The sequence below is a fragment of the Phoca vitulina genome, unplaced genomic scaffold (assembly GCF_004348235.1).
Source record: "Phoca vitulina isolate PV1807 unplaced genomic scaffold, GSC_HSeal_1.0 scaffold63, whole genome shotgun sequence".
NCBI classification, from domain to species: Eukaryota; Metazoa; Chordata; class Mammalia; order Carnivora; family Phocidae; genus Phoca; species Phoca vitulina.
In genome coordinates, this window is record NW_022589766.1 from 8,769,093 (window position 1) to 8,789,309 (window position 20,217).

General features: G+C 53.2%; 1 protein-coding gene across 3 annotated transcripts in view; it reads right to left on the minus strand.

Annotated features, from left to right (window-relative positions):
* Positions 1 to 20,217, minus strand: part of GALNT14 (polypeptide N-acetylgalactosaminyltransferase 14) — a 220,113-nt gene that overhangs the window by 49,573 nt on the left and 150,323 nt on the right. For all 3 annotated transcript variants that reach the window (XR_004297810.1, XM_032391518.1, XM_032391519.1), the window contains exons 3-7: positions 16,771 to 16,869; positions 9,252 to 9,319; positions 8,042 to 8,107; positions 7,746 to 7,867; positions 108 to 195 (exon numbers count right to left, since the gene is read on the minus strand). Coding sequence is in view for 2 of the 3 variants with exons in the window: in XM_032391518.1 (XP_032247409.1) it covers positions 108 to 195; positions 7,746 to 7,867; positions 8,042 to 8,107; positions 9,252 to 9,319; positions 16,771 to 16,869 (443 nt within the window). In the remaining variant the exon portion in view is untranslated. The remainder of the gene's footprint in view (positions 1 to 107; positions 196 to 7,745; positions 7,868 to 8,041; positions 8,108 to 9,251; positions 9,320 to 16,770; positions 16,870 to 20,217) is intronic.

Sequence of the window (20,217 nt, forward strand, 5' to 3'; positions counted from 1 at the left end):
GCTCCAGACAAACCACTAGCAGATGTCTCCCCACTCTCCCCCTAGAAAATGCCGACCACGGGGGAGCAGTGAGTCCTCGCTGGGGAGAAGGCGTTGGTCCCACTCACCCCCTCTGAGCTCCGTGGCGGACTCGATGTAGTTGAAGTTGTCCAAGCTGATGATGTCAATCACAGGGCACACCACCCGCGTGTAGTCCTGTAAGAAAGCAGACTCCAGGCTCAGTCTGCGGCATCAAGGGGCCAGGCCGGCCATCAGCGGGCATGGGAGGGCCTCGTCCTGGTAATGCCAGGCTGGTTTTGTGGCCCTGACCAAGCACTTCCAGCTCTGGATCTCAATTTTCTCATCTATAAAATGGACCACTGGACGCTGTGGCCTCTCCAGGTTCAGTGCCTAAAATGCTATAAGCCTTTTTCTGACTCCTGGGGGCATTCTCAGCCCCAAGAGCCATCTGAGCACAGCGGGGAGAGAGCATGGTGGCCGGAGAGTGAGGACGCTGAGGAAGCGGGAGGGAGGAAGAAGTCCTTCACCACCAGTGGGCTCTCAGAAGGCAGAGGCCACAGGCAGCTGGGAAGGTGACCTCAGCCTTCAGTTGCATGAAGCAAAGCCACACACCCACAGGAGGAACACCTTGGAATTTCCAAATACTTTCATTCGATGCGTTTGTTTCTAGGCAAGTTGATGAACAGCATCTCTGGAGACTCCTACCTTCAGATGTCACCTGTGGTCCTCACAGATCTGTGCCTCCAGCCCTGACTTACCCCCTTGCTCCCAGCCTCGGATCCACTAGGCCACTGGCCCCTTCCATGTGAATTTCACACAAGCTTTCAGTGATGGCTTCATCATCTTCTCCCCAAACGTGCTCCTTTCCCTCACTTGCCTATTTGTGCTAACAGAACCATCGGGTAGCCCTCTGCCTCCCCAGCACAAAGAAGCTTCGCCTCTGCCCATTGCCCTGATCAGTCCTGCCCATTCTAACTCCGGAACTGCCCTTCTGAGCATGCCCTCTCCTTTTCCCTCACGCCTGGCATACCACGGTAGACTCCTGATCTTATCTCACCCTCTTCCCTTTGGTGGCCGGGGAAGCTGTCATTCGGATGGGAAAATCTCACTCTGCAGCTCAGCAGCTAAAACCCTGAACTGCCTGGAAGACAAGGTTCGCTTAGCTTGGCATTCAAGACCATCCACAAAAGGCACGTAGCTCACTCTCCAGCTTCCTCACTCGCTGCATCCCGCAGGCCACACTGTCCACAGGCATCCAAGCCTCTCAGGAAACGTCTTCAAAATATGCAAGACATATTCACCAGGGCTTGGGGGCTGTCAAGGCATGGCGTAGATTTTTAAAGCCTTCCCTGCTCTGGGTGAACACCCTGTACCTCGCAGAAGGAGGGACTGGGGGCAGTGGGAAGGCCACTCCACAGCCAAGTGGGAATCAGGCAGCCTGGGAGCACCAGCAGGTGCGGGCACATCAAGCAAGGACACTTTTGTAGTCCTCCCCCCTCTCCCCTCCCCCACCAGCCTGCACGGGCAGGGGCCCCTGCTTCTCCTTGCAGCCATTTCATTTCCTGGTTCAATCTCTCTCCCAAATGAGGCTGTCTTCTTATTTTAAGCTCAGACTCACCGGGTGTCTGTTTTTATGTTCACAGACTTCATCTGGCCCTCAGCTTCCACATGTGACTCATCCTGACAGTGACAAGGTACCTCGGAAGCCGAGTGGCCCGTGTGGAAAGAAATGCTCATTTTCAGTGCATTGCTTCTACCGCTGGGACGTGCACAGATGCTTCTTCCACAGTCAACACGGCACCTGCCCAGCTGCCTCCGCTCTCCAGGCTCTTCTCAGGCACTGTCATCCTGCATCTGTGTGTGTGTGTGTGTGTGTGTGTGTGTGTGCGTGTGCACGCACACGGCATGCGCACACCCAGCCACCCACACCAATACCTGTCCATGGACACAACCCCGAAGATATTACTGTGACTTGAATTCTGACATGTTCTCACAAGTACAGAGACTGAACTTCTCCTGTGAGTCTGACAAAGTTCTCATTTCGCCTTTGCTGGTTGAGTTCTGGGGTCTCTGCAGCTTCACTAAGCCCTTACATAGACGCTTGTGCGGTCAAGGATTCATCTTGCCCACAGATATGTTTGGCCCTTGCCCGGCTTCTGGGCAGTAACTTCTAAGCCCTCAGAATGTCCTGCCTCTGTTTACCTGGGAGCCTTGGAATATACCAGATAGTCTATGCTAACAGTGTGACTTACGCTAAGGGCCTTGGGCTGTGTGGTACCAGCTCAAACTGACCTCTGGAGGGGCATGGAGACCATGGGGGTCAGCCATGTCTATGTGACTGATGCCCAACAGAAAGCCCAGACACCAAGGCTTGGGTGGGCTTCCCTGTTTCTCAACGCTCTGTACGTGCTGTTCTACATCGTTGCCGGGAGAAGGAAGTGCTGTCTCTGCAACCCCACTGGGGGCAGTCCACTGGAAGCTCATGTCTGCAACTCTCTCTGTGCACCTTTTCCCACTGCGGAGTCTCACCTGTAACCATTTGCTATACTAAACAGCAATGATGAAAATAACAGCTTTGCTAAGTTCCAAGTCCTTCTAGTGAATTACTGAGCCTGAGGGTGGTCTCAAGGGCCCCCCAAATGGCAATCCTGGTTTTTTAATTTCTCCTCAATATTTGGAAACTGAAATACAAAATAAAATGCTGGTTGCTTACCTCGGCCACAGCCTTCCCCAGAAGCCACCCAGGGACTCCGCCTCCAGGGTTCACCAGCTCTGGTAACCTCTCCCTCTAAGTTCTGAGGGCTTCTGCCCTTCTCTTATTCCTGCCAAAGCTCATGTGTGGTGTCTGCTTGGGTCATGGAGAACAGATAGGTGATCAGGGACATTTGGGGATAAGTGCTGTGTGGAGCCATGACCTTCAAAAGAAGCTACACGAGACTTTATACGGGAGCCTTGAGGCCAGGACACAAACGTCTCTGAGTGACCTAGGGGGTCAGTAACTGCTCCACCTGTGTGGTCCTCAGCACCAGCCCACAGCCTGCTGGGCAGCGGGTAATCCATTGGCATTGGCTACAGAGGCTATTAACCCCCTCTGACGACGCTATGTCAATGGCCGGCAGCAAAGCAGGTGGGGTCAGTTTCCGCTGAGAAAGATGGCCTCTCCTCCTACAGGTTCAGGGACAGAGGGACTCTCCATAAAGATACCCAGACCCACCACAGGTCCTTGCTGTGTGCTCCGGGAGGATGGCCTTTAAGGCTAGGCCCACAGGTAGGCTTAATCAGGCAGCTGGACGAACCCCTGACAACCCAGGACTGCACCCCTTCTTCCCCACTCCCCAACACAAATCTGAGCCCGGGCCCTGCCCCATGGACAGGAGCCCAGCAATGACAGGAGCTGAATGCATGAGCCAATGGCCATCAATAATCCTTGCAGTACACCTCTCCTTTCTCCACCCATTCATATAATTAAAACCACATTGGGAACGGGTCCTCAAAAAACTCTAAGAGATGGCCACTTGGGTGTCTCAGTTGGTTATGCATCCAACTCTTGATTTCGGCTCAGGTCATGACCTCAGGGTTGTGAGATCAAGCTCCGTGTCGGGCTCTGCACTGGGTGTGGAGCCTGCTTAAGATTCTCTCTCTCCCTCTCCCTCTGCCCACTCCTCTAAAAAAATAATAATTAAAAAAGAACCTCCTAGAGAGATCATTCACTCATTTGGTCAGCCAGCTTTACGGAGTGCCTCTTATAGTTTAGGAGTTGTGGCAGGTACAAAGATGAATAAGGCCTCACAGTCTAGGGAAGGGGGAGGACAGGTGGCATAGGATTACAATGGGGCTTCTAAGGCAGCCTGGACATAGGGGCGCAGGAGAAGGAGCGGTCCTTGAGGAGGTGACAGGAGACCTGGGTTCTTGTTCTGGTTCTGCCATCTAGAATACATGTCACCTAAAACACACCAGCACACACTGAGGAACTGTCTCTTCATCTATAAAATGAAGACAAATTATTATTTGCAAAACCATCTCGCCTTCCTAACAGGGCTTCTGGATGGAACATGGGAGGGAGGCGTGTGAAAGGCTTTGAAGCATATGTAAGCCATTATTTATATAAATTTACCAAATGCTACAGGGATTGAAATTTCTCAAAATCTTTTTTCCAACTAAAGAAATATGTAGATAAGGAGCGGGGGGAAAAAGAGGCCTCTGTTAAAAAAATTAAAGCCAACCTGGTGCTTGTTTCAAGTATCTTTGAGTAACTGAAGGAAAGAAACAGGACATCGAGGGGGTTCCATGTGGACGAGACCAGCTGAGGACGGCTTCTGACAGCCCAAACCCAGCTCTTTCTTATCTCTTTCTATTTTTGAAAATCCCCAACTCCAATTACAGCTTAAAGTTTCCACTTCTACTCACAAGACAAATCACGTTTTACTCTGAGACAAGACACAAAGACACGTGTTAACACAGCCTGACACACGCCCACATCCCTGTCCTGAAGGGGATGTCTCAGGAGAATGTTCCATCAACAGGAGTCAGGGTCTGGTAGAAACCTCTGCAGCCCATGGAGGCTGCTGTGGCCCCGGCAAGGGGCAGAGTCAGACCACAGCCCTGGGTCTGTCCGACCAGTCCTCTGCTACCAAAGCTTTAGGTCAGACAATGGTGGGGACTGCAAGCTCAGCCTGGGAGGGTGAGCTCTATTGTGGAGCCAAATGCCTCCCACAGGAGCCTGGGCTGCAAGGAGCACTCACAAGGAGGAAGGAGGAAATGAAGGCTTCTCTGATCTGTAGGTGAGCCTGGCCAGGGATGTAGCAATGAGAGCATTTTTCAGAGAGAGCTTCTGTGAAGGTCTCTGAGGCCCTGGGGTGGAAAGGGTTCATTAAAGCTGTCTAAGGAAAGCAAGGCCCCCTAACATATCCTGCAGGGCCACATCAGCCTGGGGTGGGGTCCTATAGGTCAAACGCTGAACTGCCATGTGACCCCACCATTCCACTCATTGGTATGGACCCCAAAGAACTGGAACATACTAATGTTCACAGCAGTGCTATTTACAATAGTAAAAAGGTGGAAACAACCCAAAATGTCTATTAGCAGAGGAATGGATAAACAAACTGTAGTATTCAGGCAGTAATTTCTCCGACGAAGACACAGCAATTTTTTTCTAAATATGTCTCCTGAGGCAAGGGAAACAAAAGCCAAAATAAACTATTGGGACTACATCAAAATAAAACGCTTCTGCACAGTGAAGGAAACAATCAACAGAACTAAAAGACAAGCTACTGAATGAGAGAATACATTTGCAAATGACCTATCTGATAAAGGGTTAGTCTCCAAAATATGTAAAGAACTTATAAAACTCAACACCAAAAAAGATAAAAAGTGGGCAGAGGACCTGAGCACACATTTCTCCAAAAAAGACATACAGATGGCCAACAGACACATGAAAAGATCCTCAACATCACTAATCATTAGGCAAATGCAAATCAAAACCACAATGAGATACAATCTCACAGCTGTGAGAATGGCTAAAATCAACAACACAAGAAACAACAATTGTTGGAAAGGATGTGGAGAAATAGGAACCCTCGTGCACTGTTGGTGGGAAGGCAAGCTGGTGCAGCCACTCTGGGGAACAGTATGGAGGTTCCTTGAAAAGTTAAAAATAGAACTACCCTATGATCCAGTCATTGCACTACTAGGTATTTACCCAAAAAATACCAAAACACTAATTCAAAGGGATATATGTACTCCTATGTTGATTGCAGCATTATTTACAATAGCCAAACTATGGAAGCTGCCCAAGTGTCCATCGACTGATGAATGGATAAAGAAGATGTGGTATAGATATACAGTGGAATAGTACTCAGCCATAAAAAGATGAAATCTTGCCATTTGCAACAACATGGATGGATCCAGAGGGTATAATGCTAAGTGAAATAAGTCAGTCAGAGAAAGACAAATGCCATATGATTTCACTTACATGTGGAATTTAAAAAACAAAACAAATGAGCAAAGGGGAATAAAAGGAGAGAGGGAGAGAGAAACCAAGAAACAGACCTTTAACTGCAGGGAACAAACTGATGGTCACCAGAGGGGAGGTGGGTGGGGGGATGGGTGAAACAGGTGATGGGGATTCAGAGTACACTTGTTGTGATGAACACTGAGCAATATATAGACTTGCTGAATCACTCTACTGTACACCTGAAACTAACACTGTATTTAACTATACTCGAATTAAAATAAAAAACTTAACTAAAAATGTGGTATATACTGTGATGTTGTGATGTAAGAAGAAATCTACCCCTGGTCTTTGTTCCTGGTTCATTGCACAAGAGCTTCTGACACCCTTGGGACTTCCTGAGTGATGGGGTGACAGGGGCATCTTCGTGATTCACAGCAATCCTCTCTCACCAAACCTGAGTTTATGCTAATGAGGTGACTGTTCCCGGGGTGGGGGGTTGGACCAAGCACATGACAGAGGGTTGGCACTTTCAGCCCTACCCCCAGCACCCCTCCCCTCTGGGACACAGCGAGGGGAAGATTTGGAAGGGCCTCTAGGGCCAGGCAAAGCCCTTCAACTAAATGGCCTGTTCATAATCTACTATTTCTCAATGCAGACCCCTACACTTGGATTGTGCCAGAAAGAGGGGAGAGAGGATTTTCGTAACCGGTGCTCCGTGTCCGCCCCAATCTCAGGGAAGGCGATCACGGGACGGGGATTCACATCTGGGCCCACGTGTGAGAGCTCTCATCAGAACGAAGAGAGTCAGGAAGGGTTTCCACTTCTCTGAGCAGTTCACACATACGGATTCTTTCGTCCTCAACGCTGTCATTTTGCGGGGAGGAGCAAGGTAGCCGCCACAAAGAGCAAGAAGGAAATCACCACGGCACAGGGGAGATGGTGTGGGGGCTCTGGTGCGCGTGGTACCAGCTAGGGAGAATCAGCCCAAGTTACGCCGCTCCCCCGACACCGTGTCCTCATCCGTGAAATGGGTATATGAAAAATACCTGGCCTCATACTTCACGGAGCAGCTGTGGGAGTCAGTAGCTCAGGGAGGACAGGAACGGCCCAAATGCTAAGCTCCTACAATACATGCCTTCTGTACGTCAGGACGGGGGTGGACGGTCTTTGTGGAATATATAATACCAATGGGAACATTAAGGAAAGGTTTTTTTCACTTTCAAAAGGAGTTAACAGACATGGAGAGAGGAAGCACACAGAATCCCTGAGCAATTTAAGGGCAGGCGGAGGCCAGGAACTCAGGTTTCTCAGCATCCTGTCACCTGCCTCAGCCTTTGGGCAAGGGTGATGCATGGGTGGAGGGAAGACAGAAGCCTCAGGAATTGGGTGACGAGGACCAGTTAACTCCACTGCTTCCTTGTCACAAAAGGCACTCAACAGGGCTCCCTTTCTGGAACCTTCTATTGTCTGGGAGAAATAGTTCTGGGTGGTTCTCTCACCCAGGAAGCTGCCGGCGTCACGTTATCAGCGGGGGCCGGCAGCCCCACTCACAGGTCTGCTGTGGGTTGACAGTGGGATACAAAGACCAGGTCCCCGGCTTTGCCCCACCACCGCCCGCTGTGTGACCGTGGGCAGGGTGCTCTAGCTCAGTGTCTCCATCTATAACATGGGGACAGCAATCAGTCCCACCCCCCTCCCAGAGGGCCAGGCAGGGGACAAATGTGAAGTACTGGCTTGAGAGCCTAGAGAAGGTGGGGACGCAGCACCCTGACCCTCAGTCTGCCCCACTCACCTCTTTGACTCTGTGCAGCAGGGGCTGGAGCCAGTCCCTGTTCACCTCGCAGTGACTGTCCAGGAAAGTCAGAGTGGTGCCCTTGGCAACATTAGCGCCCCGGATCCGGGACCGGACCAGACCTGCGGTAGGGACAAATGGGCAAGTGGGGGCTCCTGTCCTTCCATCTTCCAGAGAGCTCACAGAGGAGCCACACGACATCCCCTGCACACTGAACACACAGCCAGATGCACACACACACACCCCCAGCCCCCCACACTCACGCTCCAAGGTCCTGCGTAGCTGCACAGACCTACCTTGCCGCTCGCTATTGCGTATGCACTTCACCTTGGGCAACTTGATGAGCTGCAAGCAGTCCTCAGCTGTGAAGACAAAAGGTTATATGGTGTGAGCACCCTGGGATGGACGTGAACCCAAAGAGTAGGTAAGGCAGCCCAGCCTGTCCCCAACCGCAGAGCCCTGTCCCGACTCCAGGGTGATTGTGGGCTTTGGATGAGGCTGACTGACCACTTCTATTTATATGCAATGTGGCCCAGTCCATGCAAAGTGGCCCAAAGGGGCCTTTTTGGAGCAGGTCAGTCGCACATCAGCACCTGTGTTCTTATCAGGAAGCACTTCCAGATGGGAATTCTTGGTATGGTCACCTGGAGATGCTTCTCCTTTTCTATAGACCATTAAAAACATGAGACAAGAGTCTTGCTCACTCTAGTGGAGTCTAGCAAAAACTGCTGGGAGACCCCACAATGGATGAGATGAATTTTGGATTTTCCTTTCTGATCATAGACTTTTGATACTGGAGACCATCTCTGTTAAGTGATCTGTCCACTGTATCCCATCACACAGAGCTGGCTGAACTCTCCCCCATTCAGGGGAATGTGCCAGAATGGGCAGGAAGAGATCCCGTCTCCAGCATCACCCCGGACTTGTCTCTGGCTTGCCTGCTTACCCCATCACTTGCTTGATTTACCAATCCTCTGAGCTCCACATTGGGACCCCACCATGTTGGTTTTGCTTTGCTGGTTTACCAACCTGAGCCTCTCTCCCGCGGAGCCCACCCAGCCCTCCCGCAAGAATGAAAGGAGGGGGTGTTTCAGCTTACACTCAGGCTAGCAGATGACCACAGATAAGTCAGGAACCTCTAGCGATATAAATTGCTCTGGGTCCCAGGGTCAATCCTCCAAAGGTTTCCATGTCCAGTGTAAGTAGGGGGCAGTGACACACACGTGTGTACACACACACACACACACACACCAACCCAATCAAGCATCTACTAAATTTACTACGTAGGTCCTCAAAGACTCGCAGCAGAGAATCCAAGACATTGTTTTTAAAATGTAAGGTTTGTCTCCCTCTTGAGCCCCTCATAGACCCTCGAAGTCTTCCATACCTGCCACAAACCCAGGCTTTTCTCCATCCCCGGAGAACCAGTGGACTGGCCTCTGCCTGTTATGCAGGGGCTGGGAACAGAAACTTGTACCTACAGAGCAAGGGGGTGAAGACACTTACGGTCATTGCTGAAGTCATCCACTAATATGATCTCCTGGATCAGATTCATCGGCGTGCGGTTTAACACGCTGCAAGGTGGAAGGAGGGGAGATAATTATGACGTCTAGTGGCAAACCCATGTATTAACCCACGCTCTAAATAGACACCATCGCATTTGAGGAATGAAAACTCAGGGCAACCCAAGGGCTTGTGTAGTCACACTGCTCACCTGTGAGCCCCTGGGATAGGACCCTGCCTTCTCCTAGTGAATGCTGCCGCATGCACTCCACACCGAGACGGGAACCCAGGGGTCATCTGCAGTGACTGCCTTCCCCCGCCGCCGCCCCAAACCCCGTACCAAATCAGTGACCAACACCTGCTGGTTCTACGAGAGAAGGTCCCTCAAACCACGTCCACCTCTTACACCTCTGTCCCGGTTCAACTTTTGAACCGATATTTTGTAGCAGCCTTGACCTGACCGGCCGTCCTCCCAGGGCCTCCAGAGTGAGCTCTCTGCAGGCTCAGTTTGATCTCTCATTGTGTGACTTTCCTCACTAATGCAGACAAATAAGTGGACAAAGCCTCCACCGTGGCTCGTCACCATCTCCCCCCAAACCCTCAGCACGTTCACTCTTCACGATCTGGTCACGGCCCGTTTGCAGCCTCCTCATGCCCAGGGCTCTCATCTGGTGGCATCCTGCTTGTTCATAAGGGAGATTCCGGTCACCCTCGCTGCCGTGGCTTGACATGCCCCTCCTCTGCCACAAGGACCTGTTCACCGCACCTCCTAACAGCTTCCCGCTCCTTCGTGAGCACTAATTGTTTCTGCTTCCCACGGCCTTCATCATGCCCGACTCCGAGGACTGGTCTGCTGGCCCCATTGGACGGTCCTGTCCCTGGGGGCAGGGGCCCCGTCAGTACTCTCTGTGTTGCCAGAGACCAGCCCAGAGCCGTGGCCTGTCATTCCCTCCAGGGATGTGTCCTGCCCACCCGCTATGTGCTCAGCACTGGGTCCGCTCTGCCTGCCAGAAGCTCGCAGCCTAGGAGCTCCTTCCTACAAGCTGTGTGATCTAGGGCAAGTTACTTTACTGCTCTGTGCAGTAAGAGGCCCCATCTGTAAAATGGGGATAAGAACAACAGCACCTACTTCACCGGGCCATTGGGAGAATTGGAGAGAAAATGTTTCTAGAGGACTTAGCAACATGTCTGGCTCGAAGTGGCAATTACTGCTATTTTTGTGTGGCAGGAATGATCTTAGGATTGACTTCACGTGCCAGCCTGGGCTGCGGATCTGGACTCACAGGGTGAGGCTGGGGTTCCATGTTCCTTTGGGGTCTCAGGCCTTATTCCACTTCCGAACGCCCCAGACCACATGGTTCCTCAGACACCTTCCAGGGCCCCATCGCCCACCGTGGGGTGCCCGTGGCCCTGCGCGGGTCAGGGAGGGGTTCACACGGTGCTGGCGGAGGCTCTGTGAGTTCTCTCAGGTGGGGCGATCTGAGCCCTGCTTCTGGTGAGCTGCCCTGTCTAAGCAGGATGCAGAGATTCTCCAGGAGGAGAACTTTGCCTGGAGCTACTTTTATTTATGAAGCCTTAATTCTCACCATGGCAACTAGTATAAGGTGGGAGAGGAACCCTGACTCCAAGCCCTGAGCTCGCTGTTGGGAGGTGGGGACAGGGAGGGGCAGGCGGTGGTGGGAGGAGACCTCGCCACATGGGATCAATTGAGAGTCCCAAAGAAAACACACACCAACCCAATAACCAGTCCTCTAATCAGACAGGGAAAGGAGGGAGGGAGGCAGCACGAGAGGGAAAACCTGCTTGAAGAATACCCTCTAATGAGGTTTGATTAAGGCTGCAGCTTCTGCATGCGGTTCCCCCCAAATCCCTGCCGGCTCTTTGAAATTCAAGAGTTCTCGTCTGTGAACATCAAAAGGTAAATCGCATGCAGCTCTGTGCTGGTTGAACTGAGAGATGATTAGCGAATAAAAAATGTCCAGGATTTAAAAAAGAAAAAAAAAAAAACCCAGAAATCGTCAGCACTAAGTGCTAATTAGACCATTTCCTGGTAACACCTGGCTTGTTTTTGCTCCTCTAATCAGAGCAATTGGAGGGATAGCGGGGGTGCCAGGAACGTGGCTCCGGATTGGGAGGGCCTGCGACGGGGCAGGTGCTCTGGGCTCCTGGGGTGGCCAGAGGAGAAAGGTCAAGTCTAGCCCAGGGGAGCTGGCCTGGCCCCAGATGGTTCCCCTCAGGGCCCTCCTTCGGCACATCCACTGCCACTCCCACCACCCTGGCCCTGGTTGCTCCGTTCCGCCCCCCCCCCACTTTCCTGTCCCCAGTTTGTCCACCAGGATGCTTCACCAGCCCCTCTGCCACAAAGCCAACCCTCCCTTTCCTCCAGCTTAGGATAAGCCTCTGTCTCCCATGGCAGTTCCATGTCCTCTCCCTACAGCCTCAGCGTGGGAGTGAGCGCTCACCTCACTGGCATACCCGGGTCCCACTCTGCCTGGGAAGTATTCTAGAACGGAGTCTCCTTCTGCACAGCTCACTTCTCTGCCAGAGGGTAGCCGTGCAGCCAGCGTCTACCCACACCTTCTGCTTTTCTGCTGCTGGGCCGCACGGGGGGCACACACGGAGCATCCTGGGAGGCGGCCAGCATGGCCGTGTGAGCAGCGTGGGAGGCCGGGCGGCTCCGCCATCCTGAGCAAGACGCCAGGCCGCTCCCAGCCTTCGTTTTCATCCGTAATTACATTTTCCTTGTAAAGGCGGGCGATATTAATACTTGACCTACTTCACAGGCTTTTGTGCGTACGGAAGGAGGAAATGTATTTGAGATTGCTTTGTGAACTCCACGGTGCCATATGCAGGCAGAGTTTATCAACTGCTCCATAAATACCAGCTGAATGAAGACCTGAGGCCGGCTGACAGTTGAGTTTGGTCGCTCTGGAGCCAGGCTGACTTGGGGTCAAGTACTCTATCCACGCTGGCCTGAAAGAGCTTCAGTACTGAGGTGCTTAGGTACTTAGCTATTGAACCTGCAGCACCCCAACTTCCTCAGCTGCATGAAAGGTGCTTAGCACTGAGCTTGGCCCCGTGGCTGCTTTCAGAATCTGGGTATGGATAGTAAGGATGATACTGGTTCTCAAAGTGTCGTCCCCGGGCCAGCAGCATCTACATCACCCGGGGACTCTTGAGAAAGGCAAAATGCTCGGGCCCCACTCTGGACTTACTGAGTTAGAATACCTGGGGATGGGAAGCTCCCAGGGCTTCTGATGTGGGCTCAGGTCTGAGAGCTACACAACACGGCTGCCTCCCCGGGCTGGAGAGCCATCATGACACCTGCTGTCACATACACAGGTTCCCTCCGTGCCACGCATCAAGGCCTTTACCTACCTAAACTCACTCTCCCCCATAATCGTGTGAGGTAGTTATCAGTAGCTCTTGTTTTACAGAAAAGGAAACTGAGCCAGAGAGGTCAAGGAGCTTGTCCAGGGTCATAGAGTTGGTAGCAGAACAGGCAAATCTGGCCCCGGGGTCCCATTTCTTATCCACCTTAACCTGAGAAATCGCTCCTCGAAATCCAGTATTTTACAAAAAAGCAACAGTAAGGAGATTCAGGATATAAAGAGATCAACTGCACATGCTCTAGAGCCCCATGGGAGGTGGAGGGTTGAAGGATGCCCCAAAAGGAAGGGGTTGGCCCTGAGTCTCACATATACACAGGGACCCACTGCAGTACCAGACAAGATAAACCATTCCTCAGGGCTTGTCTTCTCTCTCCGTAAGTGACAGAAGTCCCCTCGTTGATCTGGGTTGTGACTCTTTCCCTCCCCATCACCCACCCCCATTAGGCCTCTGCCTGGCTCTGAGCGCCGCCATGTGTGCCCTTCCAGCCCCCCGCCCCCTAGCTAACTCAGGAGCTCAGGGGGCCAGAGGGCTTGGGCAGGGACGGGCAGAGGGGTGACGGCTCGGCCAAGTGCTGGGGGAAGAGAGGGGAGGAGGGGGTACAGTCCTCCCCTTGAGCATCTTTTTGTGAGAGCCTGGCAGCAAAGCCATCAGAATTCTGGAACATGAAGGATGAAAGACACCTTACAGAAGACCCTTGCATTGATGACAGAGTGAGAGAGGAAGTGCTTCTTATTCAGTCCCATCTTTGTCCTGGTGATTTATTTGTGCATCGGGATAGGGAGTGTGAGGAAGATGAAGAATCCCAAGGCAAATTATACCTGCCATGGGAATTACTAGAAATAATCTTCCTTGCTTCCACCCTTAAAATTTCCCTTCACCCTGCTTACGGTAGAGAAGCCTGTCTGTTCACACACAGTTCTCCCCTCATTCCGCTGTCTTCGTGTGTCACACTTGGGTCGGAGCCAGGGGGCCTGGCTTATATCAGAAGTTCCTCAGAGGCAAGAAATAGGTCCATGGGCTCTCCTGGCAAAGCGCCCAGCAGTTTGGTGTATGGTCTGGCCCTTTCTGGGGGCCTTCTGAAAAGTATGGTGTTGATGGGCCTCAACCCCCTTTCGGAGCACAGTGCACCAGGGCCTCAGGGCAGCCCTCATCAGGCTGGTGGGGAGAGGTGCTGGGGCTGCACCTGGAGCTGCCCCCCACGTCCCTCCAGGAAGTCAGAAACCTGAGTCTTGGCTCCTGTGCTTCCTAGCCCGGTGGCCTTGGGCCTCCATTCACCTCGTGTACCTGACTTCACAGGCTCTGGCTGAAGTGAGATGTAATGTGTTCTAGAGACCATAAAGCTCAGCATACAATTAAAATATTAATAATATTATTATAAAGTATCATTATTATGATTCTAAAGAGATGGAGGAGCGGCGGGAAGAGAAGGGAAAATATGTCTTAGAGCTGAAAGGGATGAGTCTACAGGAGGCAGCTGACGTGACCCTGTATGGGAAATATGGGGGGGCCTGGGAGCCCCATGGGATATTAGAACACCCCCAAATGTCCCAAGGTAATGTCTTCTTGTGGGAAATGTGATAGAACTGGGAGCACTGGAAACATGAAAGATATTTTTATCCCTGTCCTTACGGATGCAGTCAGTGACCTACCCAAGTTCACACAGCTAAGAAGTGATTAGGGAAGGACTTGACCCCAGGTACCCCACCAGCTCTTTTCTTTTAAGAGCTCAGTCGCTGTGCAGATATGGACATAGCTAATGTTGCTCAAGCACCCACTCCCTGCTGGCCACAGTGGTCAGTCCCTTACCTGACTGAACCCAAAGCAACTCCATGCGGTAGCTATGGTCATGATTCCCATTTCCTTGATCAGGCAACTGAGTCACAGGGAACTTAGAGATGAATAAGACGTAGTCCTTGCCCTAAACAAGCTCATTAAAGGTGATATCTGGGAAAAATGCATTAAGTGCTAGAGTTGAGATGTGCAGTAAGGAGCCCAGAAGAAGGCCCTAATGGTGGGTGTGTGTGTGTGTGTGTGTGTGTGTGTGTGTGTGTTGCGGGGGTGGAGGTTTATGGTGTCAGAGGACTCCTACAAGGAAAAAGAAAGGCCAGCCCGGAAGGCAAGGAGCCTCTCTCTGATCCTATAGTGTCCTCATGGAAACATCTGGCAGACATGCCCAGACACGACCTTGTGGAAGAGCCACCATGAGTGGTGAAAGGCAGAGACTGCCCTAAGTTTGTTCCAGAAACCCTACCTGGTGCCCAAGCAGACCCTGATGGCAGCGGAGCTGTGGTCTGGCATTCTCAAGGTAGCCACCTCTGCTCCACGGTGAGTCTGCTCAGTCTGCCCGGCGCAGGAACAACGTTCTCCCCTCACCAGAAAAGACCCAGGTAAACCGGATCACCCCGTACCCCTGGCCCCTACACACACCCGCTTGGGTTTACAAATCGGAAAGACTGTATTAGTCTACTGTGAGACTCACAGTGACTCCTGACTGATTCAGGACGTTTGCGTGTTAAGAACTGAAGCGTCTTTGGGAAACCAAATGTGACAGCGGTGACCTGTGGGGCAAATGCGACAGGCAGGGCAAGCAGCTGGCAGAAGGAACAAGCCGGCCGGCTGCCAGGGACATCTGGGCCGCAGACAGAGCTGCCCCTGCGGACGGCGGAAACAATGCGCGTGTGGGCAGGTCCGTCCCTGCTTTTCCATGGGATGCAGGGACCCTGCACAGCAGACATTCATCGGATGTCCCTGCAAGACTTGGTGCCCGCCATCAGGGTGAGCCTATTGCTGACCCCCTTCCATCACCTGGAGCTTCCCTGTCTGCCCACCGCCAGGCACAGGAAGGTGTGGCTTCGTGATGGAAATGACGAGAGATTTTGCCATGCTGGGCTGTCTTCTCCTAGGCCCTCCCTCTCTGTGGGATCAGACGCCCATGCGCTGTGCTGCCTACCAGACAGGGACGGGCTCAGGCAGGCCACGTGTCCTAGGGGCATGGAGGTATGCAGGCACTTTGTCGCAGGGCTGGCCCCAACACCGGGGCTGCTGAACACCACCCGGAGACTAGCCTGGCCTATGGAGGCTGCTGAGAAGACCTGAGGTCAGAGTGCAAGCGTTGGAACCCAGCTTCACCACCGTTGGCTGAGCAACAGGAGGCTTTGATTTAGTATCTCCCAGCCTCAGTTCCCTCAGCTGTAGAGTGGGTACAGCAGCGGCCCCCCACCTCCCCAGCTGAGAGCATGAGCCGAGGCATGTCTGCACACCAGGGGGCCTCACGATTGATGCTTGTCATTGCCACCGTCTGAGAAGTCAATGCTACCGAGACCGAAAGAGGAAGGGGGGCTAGATGGTGTTGGGGGGAGGATGGGCGTGGGGGCTCCAGAGTTGCCGAAGGACATGGCACGGGGAAGGGGAAGCCGAAGCAACCAGGGCCAAGTCCCCAGGGCCCCGCCTGTGTTCTGAGGGGAGTTCTGCCGGGAGCTGGTGCTGGGACTTCTGCACGCCCCAGACTCATGCAGGCCACGGGCCAGACAAAGGAAGGATGCACCTGTTAGAGCAAGAGCGGGGCCCAGACTCGGAGCTGAGGGTGGGTGGAGAGGAGGAGCGGGGTCGGGGCTGGAACAGAAGGGAGACGGCCGGGAAAGCAAAGGTCAGCCACTGCCTTTGGGCCACTCTGATTTGCACTGCGGCTCCTGGCCCCGTGGGAGGCTGTGGAGAGGCCGGTGCTGGGAGAGGTAGCCCTTGGCAGACCCAAGTTCTAATCCCAGCCTGATGCTGGCGTGGGGTGTGCACTCAGCCTCGTGGGGCCTCAGCCACCTTGGCAGCTGTGGGAGTTAGAACTCGTTCCAGAGGCGGTCTAGCACGATGGTTAAGGGCGAGAGCTCCAGGTTCTCTGTGGCTGCCGGTGACGGGCAAGCTACTGACCACCTCGGGCCTCTGTCTCCCCCCCATAAAACAGGGTACGGGCTGCCCTCACAGGAGGGCGAGGAGTGACTGAATGGATGCGTGAAGCGTGTCAGACAACGTGGGCATGGAGTCAGAAATGCCTGACATTTTTACCGCAGGGCCAGTCCCCTCCGTCAGCAGACCCCCTCTTCCCGGCAGGGCCGACCCATGAGGAAGGCTTTCTTACCTGCGGATGGTTCTGAGCAGGGTGGAGCGGGCCTCGTTGTGGAAGGTGATGATGATGCTGGTGGGGGGGAGGTCGGTGCAATACACCAGCAGGGTGCATCTGGGGAAGGAAAGGCAGGAGGACACATAAGACCTTGGGTGGGGGGCGGAGAGGAGATCTAAAGAGCTGGAACCAAGGGCACTGTGGCCGTCACTGGTACGGAGGGCCGCCCCAGCTGCACAGCACAGGTGAAGACCCCAGGGCAGGGAGTGCTCAGAATGAAGCTAAATTTCCCACCCCCACAGGGGAACCTGGGCTTGGATCCAAATCACGTTAGTGTACAGAACATAAATATGGGATGTCTCACATGCCCGAGTTAATGCACAGAGGTTCCTAGCAGCCACACCAAGCCACCCTCAAGTCTTGGGCTCTGCTCCTGGGTCTGTGTCCATCTGGGTCAGCAGAGGCCTCACCATGTCCTGGGCCAGCAGCTCCAGCCCCCAACCCCCCCCCCCCCCAGCCCCCCGCCCATGTTGACCCCTGAATTCCTGCCATACAGGCAGAAATTTGGCATGTTTAACCAGGCAGAGCCCTAAAACCCTGGCATAGACAATAAAACCCCATCTTGAAAAAGCATTCATTTCCACGTGTCCAGGATCATTTCGTATGACAATTACATCTGGGGTAATTTCAATTTAATACCTCACTGCAAGGGAAAATTGTAGCCCGCAGCCCGAAAATTACTATAATAATGAAAATAAAGCTGCCAAGTGATGCTGGTGCCACCAGGGACTATCCCCGGGTAAGTGCTTCCCCCTGTTTCCAGGTCTTTCAGGGGCTGCCCAGTTACGGGGAGTGGTATTAACCAAGGAAGTAAATAACAGACATTTGGGGAGTCAAACGTTTCTTCTCTTCATTTTCCAATTTCATCCTCAGCTCGGGGTTTTGCATGTGGGGTCCAGAGATCCAAGGATGGACTTCCAAGGGACCATGAGCCCACTGAAACTGTTTGCAAAGCAGTGTATGCAAATGTGTGGGTTATTGTGGTTTGGTTTTGTTTTTCTCTGGGAAGATGATTCATAGTTTTCACTAGATTCTCAAAGAAGTCTGTGGCGGAAAACACTTCATCTCAATCCTAGCCCAACGAGCCTGACGTCCCTTTGGCCTACCTGAGACTTGAACATGTTCCTCCAAAAGCAAACACTGAACAGGAGAATTTACACAGAGAAAGAGGGGCCCTTGTGCTCAGGGCCTGAGCAGAGCTGAGCTTGGGTCAACCCACCAGGAGCCAAGAATTAGGAAAGGAAGGCCCCAGGTGAAGGGACAGTAGAAAGGTAAGTCATGACCTTCAGGCCTTCCCCGTGGTCCCCCCTCAGAGATGATGCCTCACCACATCATGTCAGCTCCACCTACTAAGAAAACCCTCCAGAATCCACTCCTCTTCTCTTGTCCCCATGGGCCAGGGTCCCAGAGTCCTCATTCCTCTCAGGGATCCCTGTGGCAGCCTCCTGACCGGTCTTCCTGCCTCCACCCTCTGCCCCGGCCACTCATGTCCTGTCCACCACACAGCTCTGCCCAGGCCTTCCTCTGGCCTGAAGCCCTTAGTGGCTCCTGATGCAGAAAGTCCAAACTCCCTATCACAGCCCTCAAGACCTCCCACAGTGGCAGCATTGTATGTTGCCAGAATACTCCGCCACTGCTCACACTAGGACTTCAGCATGGAGCAATGGTCCTTCCTCCTTTCTCCACCTAATGAGCTCCTACTCATCCTTCAAGACCCAGAACAAATGCCCCTCCTGCTGTGAAGGTGTTTCGTACTCCCCCAGATATGCAACGACCTGTCCTTTGTGCTCCCGTAATTCTGTACAGATCTCTCTTCTAGAACTTTCGAAGATGGGACTGTCTCCCGCACTTGACTATGAGTTCCTCTAGGGAAGGACCCTTGTCTATCTCCATGTCCCTAGAACAAGAGTTCAGTGTACTAGATGCCCGTTCATGGGGAAAGGGAGAAAGCAATTTGGGAAATGCATTCTTAGCTCAACTGATGACTGAAGAGTTGATGGTTTTCAAAGGTGTGGCAGCCAGCCTCCCTGAAGGCTTCCAGGGAACCTCACCTACTGGTCCTCATGCCTTGTGTAGTTCTGTCCCTCACTGAATCAGGGCTAGCTCCCACGACCAGCAGAATATGATGGAAGTGACAGTGGGTGACTTCTCCAAAGCTAAATCGTAGAAGCACCGCAGGCCCTGCTTTGACCACCTGGAGGGAAGCCAGCGACACTCAAGCAGCCCTGCTGTGAGATGCCCTTGTGTGGAAGAATTGACGCCCCTTGCCCGCCGCCACCAACTTGCCAGCCACGTGAATGAGCCACCCTGGAAGGGAGCCCCCCAGCTCCAGCCCAGCCTGCAGATGACAGAAGCCCCCGTGGCTCGACGTTGGAGCTGCCCAGCCAGGATGTTCGGAGCTCCTGACCCACGAGGACTATGAAGATAAGCAATGATTCCTGTGGTTTTAAGTTACTAAGGTTTGGCAGTGAATTGTTACGCATTTGTTAACTATTATAAAACAGGAAGGAAAATGCCTTGACTTGGCCCCCAGGGAGAAGAGGTCTTGAACTTGCCTATCTTTATATACAGAGCTGAGTTCAAATTGGGAGCAATGAGGTAGGAGGGTGGGTGGCTGGTTGAGATGGACTTGCAGGGTGGGGGGAGGCCCTCAGTGGCCTTGCTGCAGGGTCCGTGAGGGCATGGAGGGGCTTGGGGAGACCCAGGCAGAGGGGGAGGCAGCAGTGAGCACGGTGAGCACCAAAAGGAAGGAGATGGGTGTCAGGGAGCGGAGAGATGATCATCTGTCTTTTCCAGGAAGGTAACAAAGCTGAGAGCTTAGCAGGACCTCCTTATCTCTGTCAGAGAGAGGGGACAAAAAGAAAGACCAATCCAAGTGACTCACAAGACGATGCCTGGCAGGGCTGTGCCAAGCGTCAGGTGCTAGGCACTGCCCTGGGGATGGCAAAGGGACCCCAAACCTTAGCCTTGGTGATGGAAGTTCTTTAGGGCAAGTTGGTGTGGGAGGCTGGTAGTGGGAGCTGCCGCTCAGAGAGCTTCTGGGGACAGAGGCCATTTCTCCTGCCTCGGCCACATGCAGCTGGGAGGTGGGCATGTGCATATACAATGCCCCCGCAGCACGTGCACACACGGGGCTCGCAGAGCAGAGAGGCAGGCACGACTCCACCTGGGCTGCTGATGTCTTCACGGACGAGGAGGTGCTGGATGAGGTAGGGATGGACGGAGAGAAATGGGGTACAGCGTCCCAGTCCCGGCATGGTTCTGGACTCGCAGGCTGAGTGCTGTGCACGAGACGGTTCATAGAATATCCACCGGGGGGGGGGGGTCGTACCCCACGGACCAGCTGTGGGACTATGGGCCAGCCACCTCCTCTCCAGCCTGCTGTCTGCTCATCTGCAGGACAGG